The sequence below is a fragment of the Emydura macquarii genome, unplaced genomic scaffold, assembly GCF_026122565.2.
Source record: "Emydura macquarii macquarii isolate MOO-44397 ecotype Brisbane River unplaced genomic scaffold, CSIRO-AGI_Emac_v2 contig_2473, whole genome shotgun sequence".
Taxonomy (NCBI): domain Eukaryota; kingdom Metazoa; phylum Chordata; order Testudines; family Chelidae; genus Emydura; species Emydura macquarii.
Window position 1 is genome coordinate 18,312,849 of NW_027132610.1, and position 18,628 is coordinate 18,331,476.

The 18,628-nt window shown below is 42.9% G+C and overlaps 1 protein-coding gene across 1 annotated transcript in view; it reads left to right on the forward strand.

The window, feature by feature from the left end:
- Positions 1-5,796: 5,796 nt before the first annotated feature.
- Positions 5,797-18,628, forward strand: part of LOC137163153 (guanylate cyclase soluble subunit beta-2-like) — a 28,373-nt gene continuing 15,541 nt past the window's right edge. The window contains 7 exon segments of the mRNA XM_067563303.1: positions 5,797-5,802; positions 6,395-6,523; positions 9,922-9,995; positions 13,181-13,275; positions 15,921-16,081; positions 16,901-17,000; positions 18,139-18,335. Of these exon segments, the coding sequence (XP_067419404.1) occupies positions 5,797-5,802; positions 6,395-6,523; positions 9,922-9,995; positions 13,181-13,275; positions 15,921-16,081; positions 16,901-17,000; positions 18,139-18,335 (762 nt within the window).

Sequence of the window (18,628 nt, forward strand, 5' to 3'; positions counted from 1 at the left end):
GGTTTTTTTGTCCAACTACTCCCCTTGGAAGACTGTTCCAGAACTTTAATCCTCTAATGGTCAGAAACCTTCATCTAATTTCAAGCACAAATTTAATTGATGGTTGTAAGCTGGTGACTCATCCCAGCAAGGGCGTTGCGGCCCTTCCTTGGGCCTAGGCTCCGAGGAAGGCCACAGCGCCTTGCTTCAAAGAGAAAGTTAGCAGGTTCACACAAGTCTTCAGCCCCCAGTCCCCCAGGTGGGGCGGGGCTGGCAAGGAGTCTGCAAGCACAATGTTCAGTATCCTCTGCGGCAGCAGGCCCAGAGGAGACAAGCACTCCCGGGGTGGCTAGGGAAGGGGGGAAGAGGACGCAGGCCCACCCGACTCCACTGCGTCCCAGCCCGGGGCCCTATCAGTGGCAAAAGGGTTCTGCCACTGGGTCAGCAGGGCTCCAGCCACAACATGCTGACACTTGTGCGACTGTAGTTGGCCATCCCTGGGCTACTTTCTTCCACCCCAAACCCAGGTACCTGAAGCTAGGAGTCTTCCTCCAAATCACTGGGGTAGATGGCGAGCGGGAGTCCCACTAGTCCCACACCATCAGCCAGCGGCAGGTCCAGGAACTCCTCGGGGCTGTCAGCAGATGGCAGCTCCTCCAGGTCACAGAGTCCTGGTGGGTCCTCCAGCACTCAGGGCTCCGGCAGCTCCAGCAGGTCCCAGGCAACAGGCAGCTCCTCTAGGTCATGGCTGGCCCCAGGGGGTCGCTCCCAGTCAGCAGCCTCTGATAGCTCTTCCCAGTCACTAGGGCCAAGTAGCCCTGGCAGGCCCTTGAAGCACCGGTCAGTGAAGGGCTTGCTCTGCACAGCTGTAGGGCCTGGATCAGACACAGCCTCAGGGAAGGTACATCCTTCTCTGTCAGCAGCTTCCCCTTTACTGAGCGGCTAGGCTGGCCTTTTATACTTCCCCTTCCTGTCCAGGCCCTGCCCCTCAGCTCCTGGGGTCTGTGGCTTGCAGTGTCTGGATCTGCCCAGCAGGGGCGTCATGGCCCTTCCTTGGGCCCAGGCTCCGAGGAAGGCCACAGTGCCTTCCTACAATAGTTAATTTATATCTATTTGTTCTTGTGCCAACATTGGCCCTTAATTTAAATAACTCCTCTCCCTCTCTGAAGTATTTATAGAGAAAAGCCATATCTCCCCTCATCTTTCATTTTGTTAGGCAAAACAAGCCAAGCTCCTTATTTCTCCTCTCGAAAGGTATGTTCTTCATTTCTCTGATCATCCTAGTAGCCCTTCTCTGCACCTGTTCCAGTCTGAATTAATCTTTCTTAAACATGGGAGACCAGAACTGCACACAGTATTCCAAATGAGGTCCCACCAGCGCCTTGTATAATGGTAATAACACTTCCAAGTTATTGGAAATACCTTGCCTGATGCATCCTAGGATTGCGTTAGCCTTTTTTTTCACAGCCATATCAGATTGATGGTTCATAATCATCCCGTAATCAACCAAAACACCCAGGTCTTTCTCTTCCTTTGTCTTGTCCAACTAATACTCCCCAGTTTATAAGCAAAAATTCTTGTTGTTAATCCCTAAGTGTATGACCTTGCACTTTGCACTATTAAATTTCATCCCATTTCTTTTACTCCAGTTTTAAAGGTCATCCAGCTATTCTTGTATGATATTCCAGTCATCCTGCATATTGACAATACCTCTCAACTTTGTGTCATCTGTAAATTTTATTAGGACACTCCCACTTTTTGAGCCATGGTCATTAATGAAAATGTTAAATAAGATTGGTTCCAAGACTGATCCTTGAGGAACTCAACTAGTAATATACCTTCAGCCTGACCATTCACCTTTCAGCATGACCTGCTGTAGTGTCCCTTTAACCAGTTCCTTACCTACCTTTCAATTCTCATATTAATCCCATCTTCTCCAATTTAATTGATAATTTCCCATGTGGAACTGTAACAAATGCTTCACTGAAATCCAGACAGATTAGATCTACTGCATTTCCTTTGTCTAGAAAATCAGTTATCTTCTCAAAGAAGATCAGGTTGGTCTGCCATGATCTACCTTTTGTAAAACCATGTTGGATTTGATCCCAATTACTATTAACCTCTATGTCTTTAATTACTTTCTCTTTCAAATTCTGTTCTAAGACCTTGCATACAATGGAGGTTAAACTAACAGGCTTGTACTTTATTGGATCAGTGGCAGAACCCCTTTGCCACTGATATAGATACTAGATTTGCAATTGTCCAGTCATAGGGTATGACCGAGTTTATGGAGTCATTAAAAATCCTTGCTGTTGGGCTTGCAATTTCATGTGCCAGTTCCTCTAATATTCTTGGATGGAGATTAGCTAGGATTCCCAGTTTGGTCCCATTAAGCAGTTTGAGTTTGGCTTCAACCTGCGATGTGGTAATCTTTACTTCCACTTCCTTGTTCCGATTAGCCATCCTGCCCCTACCCCCAGCTCCTCATTACCCTCATTAAAAACTGAGCCAAAGTATTCATTTAAGTGTTGGACCATGCCTAGATTATTTTTGATCTCCACCCCATCCTCAGGGTTTAGTGGTCCCAATTCTTCTCCACCACCACCCCCTTTTTTTTTTTTTTTTTTAAATATATATGGTGAAGGGACCTCAGACATTTGGTTTTAATTTCCTTTCAAGGTCCAATTCTGCTTGGCTTTTGGAAGTTCTTACTTCTTCCATACACTCGCTGTCATCCAAGAGGTAGATTTCCTTGCTGATCCATCCCTTCTTCCATTCCTTTTAGGCTTTCTGCTTTTTCTTAATAACTTATTTGAGACGCTCGTTCATCCAGTTTGGTCTGCAACATTTCCCTATGAATTTTTCCCCTTGCTTGGTATGTAGGTTAGTTTCTGCAGCTTTGACTTAAAGTAATTCCAAACTTCCTCCAAATTCAGATCCTTGAGTTCTTCAGTCCAATCCACTTCCCTGACTAATTCCCTTAATTTTTTAAAGTTTGCCTTTTTGAAATCAAGAACCCTACTTGCAGACATATTTTTGTTTATCCTTCCATTTAGTTCAAACTGAATTAACTCATGATCACTCAAACCAAGGTTGTCCTCTACAACCAGTTCTTCTATGAGATCCTTGCTACTTACCTGCACCACCACCTTGGCATGTCCCATATTCTGGCCTTGACAACCCTGCGAGAAGGGTAAAACTGCCCGAGAACAGCTTGAACTTCAGCTCAGCTGCAAGGATTTCCTAGGGACCATTCAGCAACAAAGAAGAGCTGGAACGCAGGTTGCTTCTGCCACACATCCTCCCTTCCCAGGTATACCTCTTACGCTGGGAATGTGTGGGGGTAGCATAGAGCCATTTTGGCAGCTCTGTGCCGTCCCGGGAACCTTCTACCTGAGGATATTCTTTTGGAGCCATTTCCACTGGGTCTCTGCTAGTGTGTGTGTTTAGGAGGCAGATCATGATGGAAAATCCAACCCATCGATTTTTTGAAGAACAGTAATGAATGTATATTATGAGAAACATACATATTGTTAACATGGATTATAAAATGGCTTTTTAACAACATTCAAGCCCTCTCTATTGGCTTCAGTGCCAATATCAGGGATTTTATTCATATGAAACACCTGAGTGACTAGTCATGTTGCTTTTATTTTAAAGATCTACATGGGTGGGCAAAACCAGACTAGTTGGACATGTTACACCTTCCAGCTCACATCATCTTGTCTTTCCTTGTAAGGCTACAGTGTCTTTTTCTTGTCACTGCCCTGTGACCGGTGCTGGAGGTGTTCTCACTGCTGTGCAGCAATTAGGCCCTTGTGTGATTTACTTGCTTTAGTTTGATGACTAAGAGAACAAAAAGGCTTCCTAGCAATTTTTTGACTCTGTATGTTCATTTTCTTAGCCTTTACTTTAAATCCCCCTTCATTAAACTTAGAGAAATTTAAACTAAACAAAAAAGCAGCTTCCCTAAAGAAAGTCTTTGTTAAAGTTTAAGATAAGGTCTGAGTTCCTCCTTTCCATATTTAATGGATCACTTCATTAAACTGATTGCGTGGTGCTGCCTTTAATACCGCCACTCCCAATGCTCTTCTTTGGGGCAAGCGCCCTTCAGTACCAGTGCTGTGAGCATGCGCTTGCTCATGCACAAAACATGCAGCATGGGGGCTTGATCTTGCATTCATGGACTTCAATGGGTGTGTTACCAGTGACTTTAGTGGATGCAGGATCAGACTTCTAGTGCCTACTGGTAGTAACATGGAAGAATTGGGCACATGCAAAAAAGCTCTTGGATACTACCGCTGAGTGCTAGAGCCATGGAAGAATTTACTGGTGAGAGCCTTCCATCAAACCAGTGAGACCTGATAGCAAGATACATAAACCAGGAGCTTTGTTGATCATATCTGCACTATATGGGTATTCACACAACACTAAACTCCCAAAGGCTGGTCCCAGCATGCATTAGGCTCAGTAAAACCCGGGATAGATTCTTTGGAGAGAGTCCCTTCTTCCGTTATTTCAAAAAGTCCCAATAGCTCCCAGAGCACTACGAGTGACTAGCCATAGTGTCACAGAGGTTCTGTGTATTACTTTCCCTCACCCACCACTTGGTTGCTTGTGTGAAATTAAATAAATAATACACTAAAAATCAGATAACTCTAGAGGGAAGAAGTCTTCTGAAGAAATCTTGCCTGTGCGACTTAAAGCCACGTTGTTTATATCCTCATTCTGCATAAATCACTGGCAGAAGCAGAAGAAGTTCAGCTAGTGGGTGTGTAATGGAAAGTTGGCAGCAGGACAAGATGTCCACTCCAATTTGAATATTGCCGTGCTGTACAGTTATAGTTAAGACAGAAGGTGTCAGCACAGCCATAGTTAATGCACATCTAGGAGAAGTCCTAGGCAATGCACAAGGAAACACATTATTGGGTTAGCAACTTTAGTAAGTGTATAGGAATAAGCTACAGTGATAGGAGCACCTTTATACCAGTACAAATGCACCTCTAGAAGGGGCGGGGGGAGTTGCATACATTTAACTATATCATTTTCTGTACTATTAAATTATTTTATACACAGTGGAACAGCTTCAACCGGCGAGACCCAGATGTTAGGGTACTCACCTGCAATGAAGGACCCCCCCTAAGTTCAAATCTTTGCTTCACATCAGGCAGAGTGGGGAGATTGATCCTGGGTGAGCGCACTAACTAACAGTTACAAGGCTGGCACCAACTCCTCCAGCTTGTCTGTGACTCTAGCCCTTCTTTTCCTTTATTTGTATTTTAAAGAGTGCCCCAAAATGAAATGAGACAGAATTTGCAGTTTCAGTTCAGGACAAACTGATTTTGTCCCCGAGTTTTTGGAACTGCCAGCCAATCCCAACATAAAATAAAATAATCAGTTATTCACCCAGCTGTGCTTAGCACCTCTGGGACCCTACTTAAAGCTCAGTGACCCTCAGGGTATGCCTATACTGATGTTGCCACCGTCAGATAGACTTATCTGGATCGATTGAGCAGTCAGTGTAGACCTGCTCAATCGATCACAAAGTTGACGCTGGTAATCCACCTCCTCAAGTGGCGTAGTGCTCCGTCGACGGGAACCGTGTTAGCGTGCAGAAGGGAAGCACAGCAGTCAATGGACATTATACAAGCTATGCAGAGTAGCTTGCGTAACTGCTGTTGACTGCTGCCGAATTTCCAGGTAAGTGTAGACCAGGGCTCAGTAACAAAGTCTGGACCCTACTTAAAGCTCAGTGAATACACCACACAGAGCCAGGGCCCAGGGCACTCCCAGAACCACTACTTCAGAGCCTGCCAGATGGCGGTAAGAGAGAGGAGAGAGTTGGAAGAAGGAGCAAGAGTATGTGAAAAGCAAGCAACTGGCAACATAAAGCTTGAGAAGTGAGACACTCAGATCTCAGGAAATGCCCGGAGTTCAGGCATGAAAGTTGTTCCAGTAACATTAAAGCAGCTGGACAGTGCATCCTTTTTTTAAGGCTATGGTTGTATGTTAATGAGGAGGAGTGATGGACAAATGTTTACATATAACAAGGACGAGAAGAATGGCAAATATTACAGGTATGCAATGGGGATGAGTTAGTTGCCAGAGTAACTCTCATTCAGGGATTTCCTTTGTGACACTTGATCCCAAACTCTTAAGGTTGCATTAGGGTTAGTTTTTTTACATTTTATTTCCTAGGGGAGAGGTGTGTGTGTGTGTGTTAATGAAAGAGAAAGAAAGGGGAGAAGACTGACTATAAAATCTCTCACTAATTGATTTGGCCAGCATACAAGCTCTGTTGTGTTGTGAATTTCTTTCTTCACAGATGTGCATTTTGCACAATTTACAAGATCTCAAGATGTGGCCTGCAGTCAGTGAGATTAATCCTGATTTTTACTGAGTATAATATGAACAGTATCTGCTAGAACAACACTTTGCTCTTAAAGACTTTAAAGAGAGTGTAGTGCAGAAGATATTGCCCATATTGCTTGATTCGTTCAGATTGGCCTTACACAAATACCTAGCAGATAAAGTCTATTACCAGGTGAGTACTGGTTTCTTTTGTGGTGGGAAAGCTCATTTGTAATTTATTAACAGGTAGCTCCATTTTACACTCTATCGTTGGTAAGTAGTTTGAATACAGTAACTACAATTCATCACTACTTTTATCATAAAAAACATGGAGCTTTTCAAGGCTAGACTGGAGATCTATCCTTTACGGATGACTTGGGAATAGTTATTAGACTCTGATTCAGGGCAATAGACAAGAGGACTCATTAGAGATACCTTAAAACCAAAGGGAGTCTATGGAATCAAAGTTTTAAATTATATTGTTTGCTTTAAAGTGAGAACGAAGGACCTCACTGAAAAGCCTGTGGTCATTGAGAGTGACTCAGTGCGCAGTAAGGACAGATAGAATGAAATGCGTGAATGAGCAGAAAGCAGAATGTTTTAATAGTCAGTGCTATTAGCTGCCTGCACCCGCTAGACATGATCTCATGGCAGCTCTTGCAGGAGGTTTCTAGAAATGCCGCTCAAGCTGTCCATTGGCCACATGGTGGCACTTCATTCCAAGCAATTCTGCAGTAATCGTATTTCTGCGTTCAGCAAAAGAAAAGAATGAAATGGGGAAATTGAAGTGTTTTGTCCTACTTGATCAACAGAAGGTCAGTGTGTGTGTGACACACAGACACACCACTCATTTTTAGTGTCTTTAATTCATAAACATTTATCTGGCAGTTTCCAATTTACTTTAGTTCTTTAAGAGAGTTTCCTTATTCTTCCAAGGAGATTTTCCTTTGAAATGAATGATTGTGACACTACAGGAGAAACTGGAGACATCAGCAAATCGTGTCTGAACTGCTGACCACTTACCTCTCCTCTTTCTTTGCCTGAGAAACACACTGGCCATAGTAAAGTCATTTTAAAAAAGCGCTCTTGTATTCACAGAGAAGATAGAATTGGATTAAAAATAGTGAACACAGGATTCAAATCCTCAGAGTTTAATGTCAAGATGAGCCTCAACCACAGGTTTCAGTCCTGGCTCTGAAGTTTCCCAAAGTCCAGATGCAGAGTTTTGATTCGAGATGGTTATGCTCATAAGGGAAAGACATGGTCAGATCAGGAGCAAAACTTCTCAAAAGGTTTGGGGCTGTTCACATCCACGGTTTTAGTCTGGGCTTCCTTCTAATTTAATGTGTAAACAATTATGTCCATGTTAAAAACAACAACAACAATAAAAACCCATTGTCTGTAAATAGTGCACTGTGGGGAATAATAAAAGTAGGGGGTGATCGATGGCTAATAAAATACCCTGTTTTATTTACCAGTTAGCTGTAGCTTAAGCATCCGGTTAGGGATTTAGACTGATCCACCACATTAAAGTAAAAATGTGGTGGATCAGTCTAAATACCTCATTAATATATCACTTCTAATGCAGTTTCAAAGCTGCAGGGCCCGTTAGTGTCCTCAGTTTCAGTGGTGTAAATCTGGAGTAATTTAATTGGGTCAAGGGAGCGGAATGGTTAAATGGAATAAATCCAGGAAGAGCAGAATTTAGCCAACAGTTTCAACCACTCAGTGCACTGAAGTTATACGCTTAGGGCCAGATTTTCAAAGCTACTAAGGTGCACAGTGTGATTTTCCAAAAGTGAGTAAGCGGGTTAGATGCCTATCTGCATCTTTAGGCATTTTAATACCTCTGAAAAGCTGACCTGTAAGGCTTAGGCAGATGTAATTGCATTTATATCTCCAGGAGTACACTCACTGACAAGAGGTTTGATTCAGGCCAGAGCGTCAATTTTCAAGATTGTCAATGCAAGTTGTGCAAGTGACATAATATTAACAGCAGCCTGTCTTCCTGCTTTGTAAGATTTCTACTCCCTTTAAACTAGGTTCCTGCTGATCACCTCTTCCCTGCAGGGCAGCTATTTGTTATTGATGCTCCCAAAGAATATGGACACCTCAGGATTTTGTTTTAAGTCTGTTCCAAAGAGTGCTATTGCCTTCCAAAGCAATACTTCTTGGAATGACAAGGCAATGTTAGAAATGCTGCTGCTATGACATTCTCTAAACTACCTCTGGGTTCATCTGTTCATCATTCATAAACTGTATTATCCTGTCAGGGGATGCATGTATGTGGCAGCCTGGCATTTTCTAGGGGCATTTTGTTGCGATAAGATCTCTTCACTCATCTCTTTCCTCGTGGTAAGATTTCAAACTTGTTATTACACATTCAAGTAAGATTTAAGGGGCCAGAGTCTGAGCTCTGTTGCACCAATGTAAGTCTGGAGTCATTCCACTGACATGGTGAGACTAGACAGAGCCAAAGGAACAAATAAACCGAGAGTGGACACCAGAGTAAGGGGAACTGAAAATACTGGCTTTACAGACACACACTCACTGCTATCTTTGGTTATTGCATGGCACTTGGATACTATGGTGACAGGCATTTCTAAGGCACCTAAGACAGATACAAATTGATAGCACTGATCTCTAGATGGACAGGACTTAAAGGAGTGACCGACAAACTCCCTGAATCTGTAGTTCAAGTGCATTGTATGAGAGACTGAGCCAGCAGAGCAGCCTCAGGATTTTACAATAAAATATTGATTTCCACCTCAGACTAAAAAGCATATTTCCTCCGATTATCTCAGTGCTGGACTTTCTGTATGTAACGCTGCTCTGCTTGCAGAGGATACGTGGGCGGGTAAATGATTGGTTTCTGATTTCCCTGTGGATCTTTTGTTTTGTGTGCGATGGACTCTAGACAGTCAAAGTTGATGAATTAAAAAAAAAGACTCTCACTGCTGGTGCGATGAAACACCAACAAGCAAGAGCAAATCACTCACTCCAGCTCCAGCACAACGTGTCCTGCACAATCAGCAAGCAGATAGCAGTATCATGGTAAGCATCTTTCAGCATTACTCTTTTACCTGAACATATGCCACAATAGACCCATTTTTATGTTCAATACTCAGTTCCTTAAATCAGATTTAAATACTAACTATGCTTTGTTTTATTACTAAAATATATTTGTCTTTCAATCAAGTCTTTGGGCTGACATAAGTGCCATTAATTTCCCCATTAAATCTATCTTTTAACCATATCAGTGTTGTATGTTCCAAAAGAATTCAGAATAACTGAAAACAACTTTCTGTAACAAACTTAAGTTAAATTTGGGCTTTAAAGTTTAGTTAATATGTTTTCGCTGTAGAAGCTAGAACTACTGATGTGTAGAGAACAAGGCTTCGGGAGTTTTGCATGAAGGCTGGAATGAGCAGAGCTATTAAATAAACAAACTTACAAGAAATGGGGAAAAGACATAATTGTTTCCCCAAAGGTGTGGTCATTTCATTTTTACTTCACCAGCCCATTAAGGGCTCTGTCCCTATTTTTTTCCTTGTTCCATTAGGCATAATGCTAATGTTTTTTCTCCCGTAGTATGGATTTATCAACACCTGCCTGAAATCTCTAGTTATAGAGAAATTTGGTGATGAGACATGGGAAAAGCTCAAGTAAGTATTTACTTTAAAAGAGCAGAACTGGTGACTTGGGACTTCCATAATGGGAGCCAAAGAGGATTAAAATTTGACTGTGTCCTGTTGAACATTATAAATATAATCCAGGCCCACACAGCTCTACATTTCACTGCTACAATTAATTATGAGCTGAGTGTGCCAAATTCTGGGCTGAGTTACGTCCCCACTGAAGCTGAGGGAATGGTGTTCAGTATAAATCAGAACAGAGCCCACGAGAGGAAAATTCATCCAAAATGTTATTTACTAACATCAGTGGAGTTACACCAGAGATCAATTTGTCCCTGAGATTCATAATGCCCTTACCTTATGCCACCTTAATATTCTCCCTCTGGCATTTCATTTCTAGTATATCATAATGTCATTTATTGCATGTTGTGAAATCTAGGTTTCACGTAATTTCAGTGGAAACTTGAGACTTGGTTCTTTACCTATTGGATTAGGCAACAATAAATAGCTTATAGCGAGCCTCTATTCGGGTTGTTTTATTGACTTTCCACAGCCTTTCCTCTTTTGCGTGGAGGAGGAGCACAAGAGGCAGTGGCAGACAGGGGAAACTCTCGTAGCCCAGCTCCACTGGAGTTGTGTGGCCATAGGGTAGGAGTGGGGAACCAAGGCTTCTTGGATCCAGTGCAGAGACACAGGGTCTCCATGCAACTGGTCCTGTGCTGTGCCTTTGGCAGATCTTCCAAGGCCTAAGCAGGTGCTGGGAGATTTGTGACTAGTGAGTGGTGGTCATGGAACTCTCCCTTCTCCCCCAGTGGAATGAATTGGAAAAGACTCCATGAGGGAAATCTCTTGCAGTTTTCTTCCCTACAGCCCTATTTCATAGATAGGAGGGATGGTCGTGTTAGCACACCACAAAGAATAAATGTATAATAAAAGAGAAACACTCACAAGGTTTACAGCATCTTATGAAGAGAGTCCTTTACCTTGTCTTTGGAAGTAGTCTTGTTCAATAGGAGTGCTAAATTATAAACACCACAGCAATGCGTACCACAGAAACGTCTATACTTGTGGAAAAATTAATAGTGAGTTCTCTTGCTTGCAGGTTCTGAAATGATAGATCATGTGGCTGTTAGTTAGGTGGTTTGCAAGGCATTCCAGTCTCTTGAAAAAATCTTTCACTTTGACCTGAAGTGCTGCTTGCTCTCATAACTAATATTAAGACTAGACACACAGCAAATTAACTCAGTTACATGGGGTGTAAATCTGGAGTTAGTTACACTGATGTGACTGGGAGCAGAAGCTGATCTGAAACATAGACAGAGCTCTTGTTGCAAGTTTGAACTATCACGATTTGCACAAAAGATGCAAAAATCAAATTCTTGGCCTCTGATGCCTGCTATATCGAAGCAGGGTGTACTGTGACATTTGTAGAGATTTTTTGGCTCTCTTCAGCACACACACATGCTTATGTTGGGTCTCACATCCATCATTGTCTAAATCTGGCAATTCTTATGCTGAGCTGATAATAGTTTTATCTTTCAGATATTTACTTGAGTTGTGCCTGCAGGCCTGCCAGAAATACCCAAGTTATTCGGACTGTTCTCTGATTTTCCACTATTAGCCACTAAAATGGTTTTGCTTTAAATGTTCTCCATACCTGACTCATATATAGCAATGCTAACGAATGCTGTGAAGTGATACAGTACAGTAGAGATCTCCCAGTGTGGTAGATTACTATATAGCAGTTCATGGACAAGAGACGTGCTTTACACTCTGGAGAATGAGCAGAAAGGGGAGGAAGTAGAATAAACACTAATCCATGATCCAAAATAAAGAACTGGAGTAGCCTGAAAGACCATTAGGACAGGATTTATCTCTTTCTCTATTGTTTGCATAGAGCTGAGCACATGTATGGTGCTCACTAAACCAACTGTAAAAACTAAGGAATGCAGCTTAAACCAACCCTTGGTAGCTGGATTGGTTAGAACAGTGAATGTACTGTGCATGTCACACAGACCTGCTTGATCCCATTACTAGAGAGACAAGATGGGTGAGGTAATAGCTTTTATGGGCCAGAGAGACAAGCTTTTGAGCCACACAGAGATTGTCTTCAGGGCTGGGAAAAGTACACCCAATGTGTACTACTACTGGCAGATTTAGAGGGGAGCGATGTTAGGTCCTGTTTACCCAGGGCACTTTCCCTAAGAGAGAAAACATTGTGTGGGCAAGCTAGCAAGGTAGGACTCAGCAGGCATAGGTTCAAATGTCAGCTCTACAAGAAGCTTCTTATGCGACTATAGTTAAGTCACTTAGGCCAAGAGCTTCCAAAAGGTGCTAGTGATTTTGGGTGTTCAACCTGAGACACCTGAAAGTTGGACGTCGTTGAAGTGTCTTTAAATTGGGCACCTGAAATGTAGTATTCCTGAAAACCTTGTCCTTAATCTGTGCCTGAGTGCCCCACCTCTAAAATAAGCACTATTATTATCCTCATGTCACTCTTTGTCTATTTAGCTGCAAGGTTTTCAGGGCAGGAACTGTCTCTTACAATCTGCTGCTACAGTGCCTGGAACAATGGGGCCCTAATCTTGTTCAGTGCTGCTGGCTGCTACTGTGATACAAATAGTTACCAATAATGCTAGCTACAAACGTTTTGAATATAGTCCTTGTCTGTTGGCTTCTTTTCTTAACCAGAGAAGCCAGGGCTTGCCCTCTCCTCCCACCCCCACCCTAGAGAACAAGCATCTAACGCTGCACTGGTGAGGCGAGGACCTAAGATGAACTGGTGTGAAGCCCTTTCTCTAAAGTATTAAGTATAGATATATTTTCCTTCCTCAGTGACCATGCGACTATCTTCCTCCACCTACTTTTAAGTTTTAAAAACCATACTTATTAGGGCCAGCATACAGAATTCCCTGGCATTCAAGTTCCCTTCTGTGCCTCTTCATACACCGCTCCAGGAAATTCTAGGTTGCCGTGCCAAGGAACAATTGAGAGCATTCAGTGACTTTCTGCATTGCTGCTGCAGTTTCTTCTTGGGGACTTGCTCATATAAATATATGGAGATTTAGAATATGCTGGAACCTGCTCTCTCAGTAACTCTAGTCTAGTTTTGCTGTATTCAGCTCTATTGATGGATGGATTGGTTTCTGGCAGTGACCACTCTGAGTGGTTTCCCTTCTGTGTTATCATAAATCTTAGTCTTCTGTATTTTTCAGAACACAGGCAGGGGTCCAAGACACCTTCATGACTTACTCTGTATACGATGATGTTATTACTCTGAAGCTGATCCAAGAAGCCTGCAAAATTCTGGGTAAGGACTGGTCATTACCTTATTGATGGCTTATAGAGCACTGACAGGTTACTCAGTGCTCTCCACATGGACACTGTCCCTGTCTGGCCACGAGAGGCCAGATCATGGCAGCTACACGATGTCCCACATTGGATGCACCACGGAGCTGCACCATTCAAGGGGAAGCTGTGGTAGGGCTCGTGGTTTAGGAATGCATCCTCCTCCTTAGCATGGGGAATGTGCAAGATGCATCATCCAGAAGGATGAGGCAGTGCACGCTCCCTCCTTCCCAGGTAGCTCTGGACCACAGCTCAACCTCCTGCCTTTGGAGTGCCTGGCTGGGGGTGGCAGGAGCCTTGCAAGTCTGGTAGCCTTTGTGCTGAGCCTTCCTGCTGCACATTTCTGCATTTACCAAGCTTTGGCAGTGATTGTCTCAGCACGCCGGGCACACCCCCGAGCTGCTGCCTTAGGGGCCAGCAAGAGAGCTGCCAGACCTGTGGGAGTAACACTTTGCACTTTGCATCTGTGAGCAATCCACAGGCTTTTGTTTGCAAAGGACTTCCCAGACTGAATCCTGCAATTTGTTTGCAGAAGCTGAATGTGAACTAGCCCCATAAATGCACTTGGAGACTAGAGTTCAGTGAACCCCAGGAATCCCCAGAGCTGGCCCCTTGTTATCCCCAGCCTCCCTTGGAGGATACCCCAGTATAACCCTCCTCTTTCTTACATTAGAGAGCCTTGAAGGTGTCCCTGTAGCTTCTCCAAAGAGAGGCAGTTGTTGGGGATGGAGGGGAGAGGGCCAGTGGCTTCTCAGTTCTGAGCACAAAGTTTAACACCCATTTGCCAACCCTGCAGGTGAGCCGTGACTCCAAGGTCCAGAATTTGAGATGAGACATGAGGTTGTCACACATCTAATTTTTGCAAGCTTTGTTGTCATGAGACATTGATCAGTGGGACCGTTATTCCCTTGGCATTGGGATAAGTGGTGCTATATAATAGAGAGCTCCTATCTGGTGGGTTACTGCGTACTACTGTGCCAGTCTCTCTCTCTCTCTCTCTTTTTTTTTTTTTTTGGAATATAAAAAAATTCACTATGATCCCTGTTCTAAAGCATGGCTGTTGCAGGCAGCTGTATTTGGACATAGGATTTATAGCATGGTACTAACCCTGTGAGACAACATGGTCTTAAATTACTCCAGCCTGATATCTCTTATCTGTTTTTCTTATCCACAAAAAAGCAATTTTACTACTGAGCATTAGGGAATCCACAGTTCTGCTTACTACCAGCCTTGAAGGTATGGCTTAATCAGCATTGCAACAACACAGATATATTAAGAAACTAGTGGCCTGATAAGGTGGAATGCAAGCAGCATAAATTAAATGAACTAGATTCTAGGGCCTGATTTCAAACTCATTTACTCTGGTGAAAATCAGGATTAACTCCACTGAAGGTAATGGCTTCCATTGATGTACAACACAGCCAACCTTTTCCGCATCTTATGTAGGTGCTGCCATAATGGCTCTTTGCTATCTTCATTAAGGCCAGGCATATTTAAAGACAAAAAGAAATGTAACTCTGAAAACTGTCCCCACCACTAGATCTGGATGCATAATGGGTTTTTTGGTACACTGGCAATTCTGAAGTCTCAGTTTTAGTTTGAATCAAAAATGAAAATTTTCAAAATGTTTGATGAATTGAAAAGTCGGAAAAAATGTAAAAGTCCAACTCAGCATTGTTTGTTTCTATTTCAGGTATTTTAACGAAAGCAAAGTAGGATTAGAGTCACAAACTAGCTAGCTGAAGAGGAGGCAGTGGTCTCCTTTTAAGTTTTAGCCCAGTAGTAAGGGCATGTTCCTGGGATGTGGGGAAACCTGGCTTAAGTTCCCCCCCTCTGCCTAATGTGGAGAAGGGATTTGTACTTGGGGGCTCCCAGATTGCAGGAGTAGTACCCTAACCACCAGGCTATAGAGTCATTCTCTTTCTCTAACCTACTGCCTATTCATTGTCATTCACATTCGCAATTCATAGTTACTCATAATGACACTGAATAGTCATTGGGCCAGAGAGTGATCATGAGAATGACTCCGTAGTTTGGTGGTTAGAGCACCAGTCAGCCAGGAGTTGGGACAACAAAGCTCCGGTCCCTGCTCTGATGAATATGTAATCATTTATAAAATGTGGAACAGGAGAGACCCATCACAGTATATCCTACTGCCTCGGGGATTCTCTTGAAATGTACAAGACTCAAGTGCAAATCCTTTCTTTGTATCAGGCAGGGAAGAGAATTGAAGCCACATCCCAGGAGAGTACCCTAACCACTGAACTATAGCTCCTAAGGAGAAGCCAGCCACCTCTTCCTCCATCTGTTTTGTGACTCCAGCCAGAAACATTTTTGATTTTTTTGGATCTGTCTAAACTATTTGGCAAACTCAACACAAGGTCGCAGATACCTTTGGGTTGACCAAAACTGCATTTTTCAGCAAATAAATTATTTGCCAAAACATTTTCACTCTGTGTTAGCCACCAGATTATAACAATTTTTGTGCTAGCTAATATTTGGGGCCTAGACCATTCACTTGTGTCCATTTCAGACTATAATGGTTCAGTTAGGACACTGGGTTTAGTCAGCGTTGCACAGCTGTAAATTCTAATGTCTTTTACACAGATGTGTCAGAAGAGGCAGTGCTGAAACTGTTTGGAGAATATTTCTTTACTTTCTGTAAGAAGTCAGGGTATGATCGAATGCTACGGACTTTGGGAGGGAATCTAACTGAATTTATTGAGAATCTAGATGCCCTTCATAGTTACCTTGCATTGTCTTACCAGGTACTGTCTTCTTTCTCTGTATGTAAATTAAAGCGACTTCTCCCCTTGGCAATTTTTCTAGTTCTGTGCATTATGGAGGAAATCCTCTCCCTGCCACTCTGCTCCTGTAGGAGGATGGGGAATCCTCCCCATCAGCCCATGTGCTAGCAGTGGAATTGCACATCTAAAGCTATTCCACCCTAAAGGGTTTTACAAATGCATCTCTGCATGGAGCAGAACACTGGAGGCAGTGCAGAGTGCCAGATCATCCAGTTTTGCCCTTCTTACATCCACTTTGGTCCATCCAAAGTCCCCCTAGAGGGAGCCATCGTGGAAGCCCCAAGATAGATGTACACCCCTCTCTATGTGGTCTTCCCAAAGATCGCCTCTCCCCTTTGCAAAAGCATTGCAGTGGTTCCTCTGCCAAAGGAGTATGCTTCTATGTGCTGGTAGGATTTGCCCCTAAATGCCTAACAGCAGGTTTCCTGTTAAAAGCAAGAGAGTACAAAGCATTCTGTGGCCACTTCTGGTTCTTGTGTTCACTAAAACATCATGGCAGTGATGGAATTACTGCACCTACCCCAGAATTCCATGAATAAATTCCCAGAATGCAAAAACCAAAACTCCCTCAAGCAAACAAGAGAGAATTGCCATAGTCCATCAGGTTAGATTTTTTTTTTCCATGCCAGTTTTCAGTTTGTTGATAAGTCTTTATGTCTTTGAAGCACTTGATGAAATAGTGGGTCAGATCCTAAACTGGTGTAAATCAGACTAGCTCTATGACATCTGCAGAATAGGTGATTATGCAAGCGTACTGGGTTCTCTCATCTCCTTACTTAGGAAATGAATGCACCATCATTTCGTATGGAAAAGAGGACAGACGGGGCAATGTTACTGCACTACTATTCTGACAGGAAAGGCCTGTGTCATATCGTTCCAGGTAAAAAAACATTACCTCATTCTAAGCCATAGTGTGGCTTCCCCAAAAGCCTTTTCAACCCATAGAGCCACTCCAGATCTTTCCTGCAGTCACATGGTTCCTGGCCTACAAGTGAATGAATTCCCTTACGCATGGGCTGAACCAGAACCAGGGCCTCACTTAGTCTGTAGCCTCCCTTAAAGGGACAGAATATTTAATGGCAAAATAATAAAATGTTTTAATGCTGAGCCTCAGCTCCTGAATTCAGATGAAACAGCTTTCCTCCCAGCCTGCTGCTTTCGCAGATCATGTCCAGTGCAAGTTGGTGGGTCCATATTTGGCTGCTTAATACCAGGGGGACAAATGTGGAACTCATGTGGGTCTGAAATACAAACGTCAGGTGTGAATCCATCTTCAAATTTCCCTGGTCTCCAGGTGATCAGATTGAGGCTTTTGGTCTGGGATCATCTCTAATGTGAGAGTGGAGATGGTCAGAAAATAGGTTTTTTTTCCCACAGAAATCATGCCTGGGTTTCTTATGCCCCTATTCTCTTCTATGGCCCAGGCTTCCTGGCTGGACTATATCTCCCGTGGTCACACATCTGGTGCCTAGATACTGCTGAGATGGGTACTCTATAAATACCACAGACAGACAGAGAAAAATCAAATAACATTTGACATTATGTTCTTTGGTTTACATTAGGGGTAAGACACCCAGTTTTGCTTTTCCCTTCTAGAAACAGAATGATAAAAGTTACAGAAAGGACAACTGCCCTTGCAAGCTGCACCTTATGAACATTTTTAATTCCAAGCCAAATTCAGAATCAGAGTCTGATCTCAGTTACACTGGTGTAAATCTGGAGAAATTCTGCCTTCCCTGAAGTTCCTCAGGATTTATGCTGGTATAACAGAATTAAGAATATGGTCTTCAGAATCACTGATGTCAGTGGGGTTGCAGCAGTGAAAATCAATGTAGAATTGAGTTATAACGTTACTTCATATGGCATTGTTCATGAGAATATATTAGAGTATAAATAATACAGTTGCAGAGATTGCTGAGAGGTACGGCTTAGGCAAGGAAGGAAAGAGATATAGAGTCTAAGAAGTTTTGCCAACACCAATAGGTCAACATACAGTTCTGTTATTTCTTTTAATTCAGGTATCCTCGAGTCTGTTGCCAGAGACTTCTTCAACAGTGAAGTGACAATGGAAATTCTTAATCAAAGTAAAGAAAAGGAGCGCACTGGGAAAAAAGAGCATGTGATATTTCTTGTGCTGCAGAAGGCTAAAAGGCCAAAGAGAAAAAACAGAAAGACAACAAATCCAGAAAGTGGAGACTCCCACAAAGACAAAGAGGTGCAGTAAATGATTTATGGAAATGAGGGAGGTTTATTTGCAGTTTTCTGTGCCTGTCTGGTTTTTCTTAATCTACAAGAGATATTTTAGAGAAACAATCTCCACAATCCCCCTTTCAGTTGAGAGATGGGTTGAGGATGGTGAGTCTGATTTGCACCTTTGCCCCTCTATAAGGTGCAAGGTCCACGTGAGGTGCAAGGCGATGGGGAATCAGTCCTGTAAAGCTCTGGCTAAATTATAGGTTAGAGTTTGCATTTGAGAGTGAATAACCAATTAAAGAACTCATAATAATG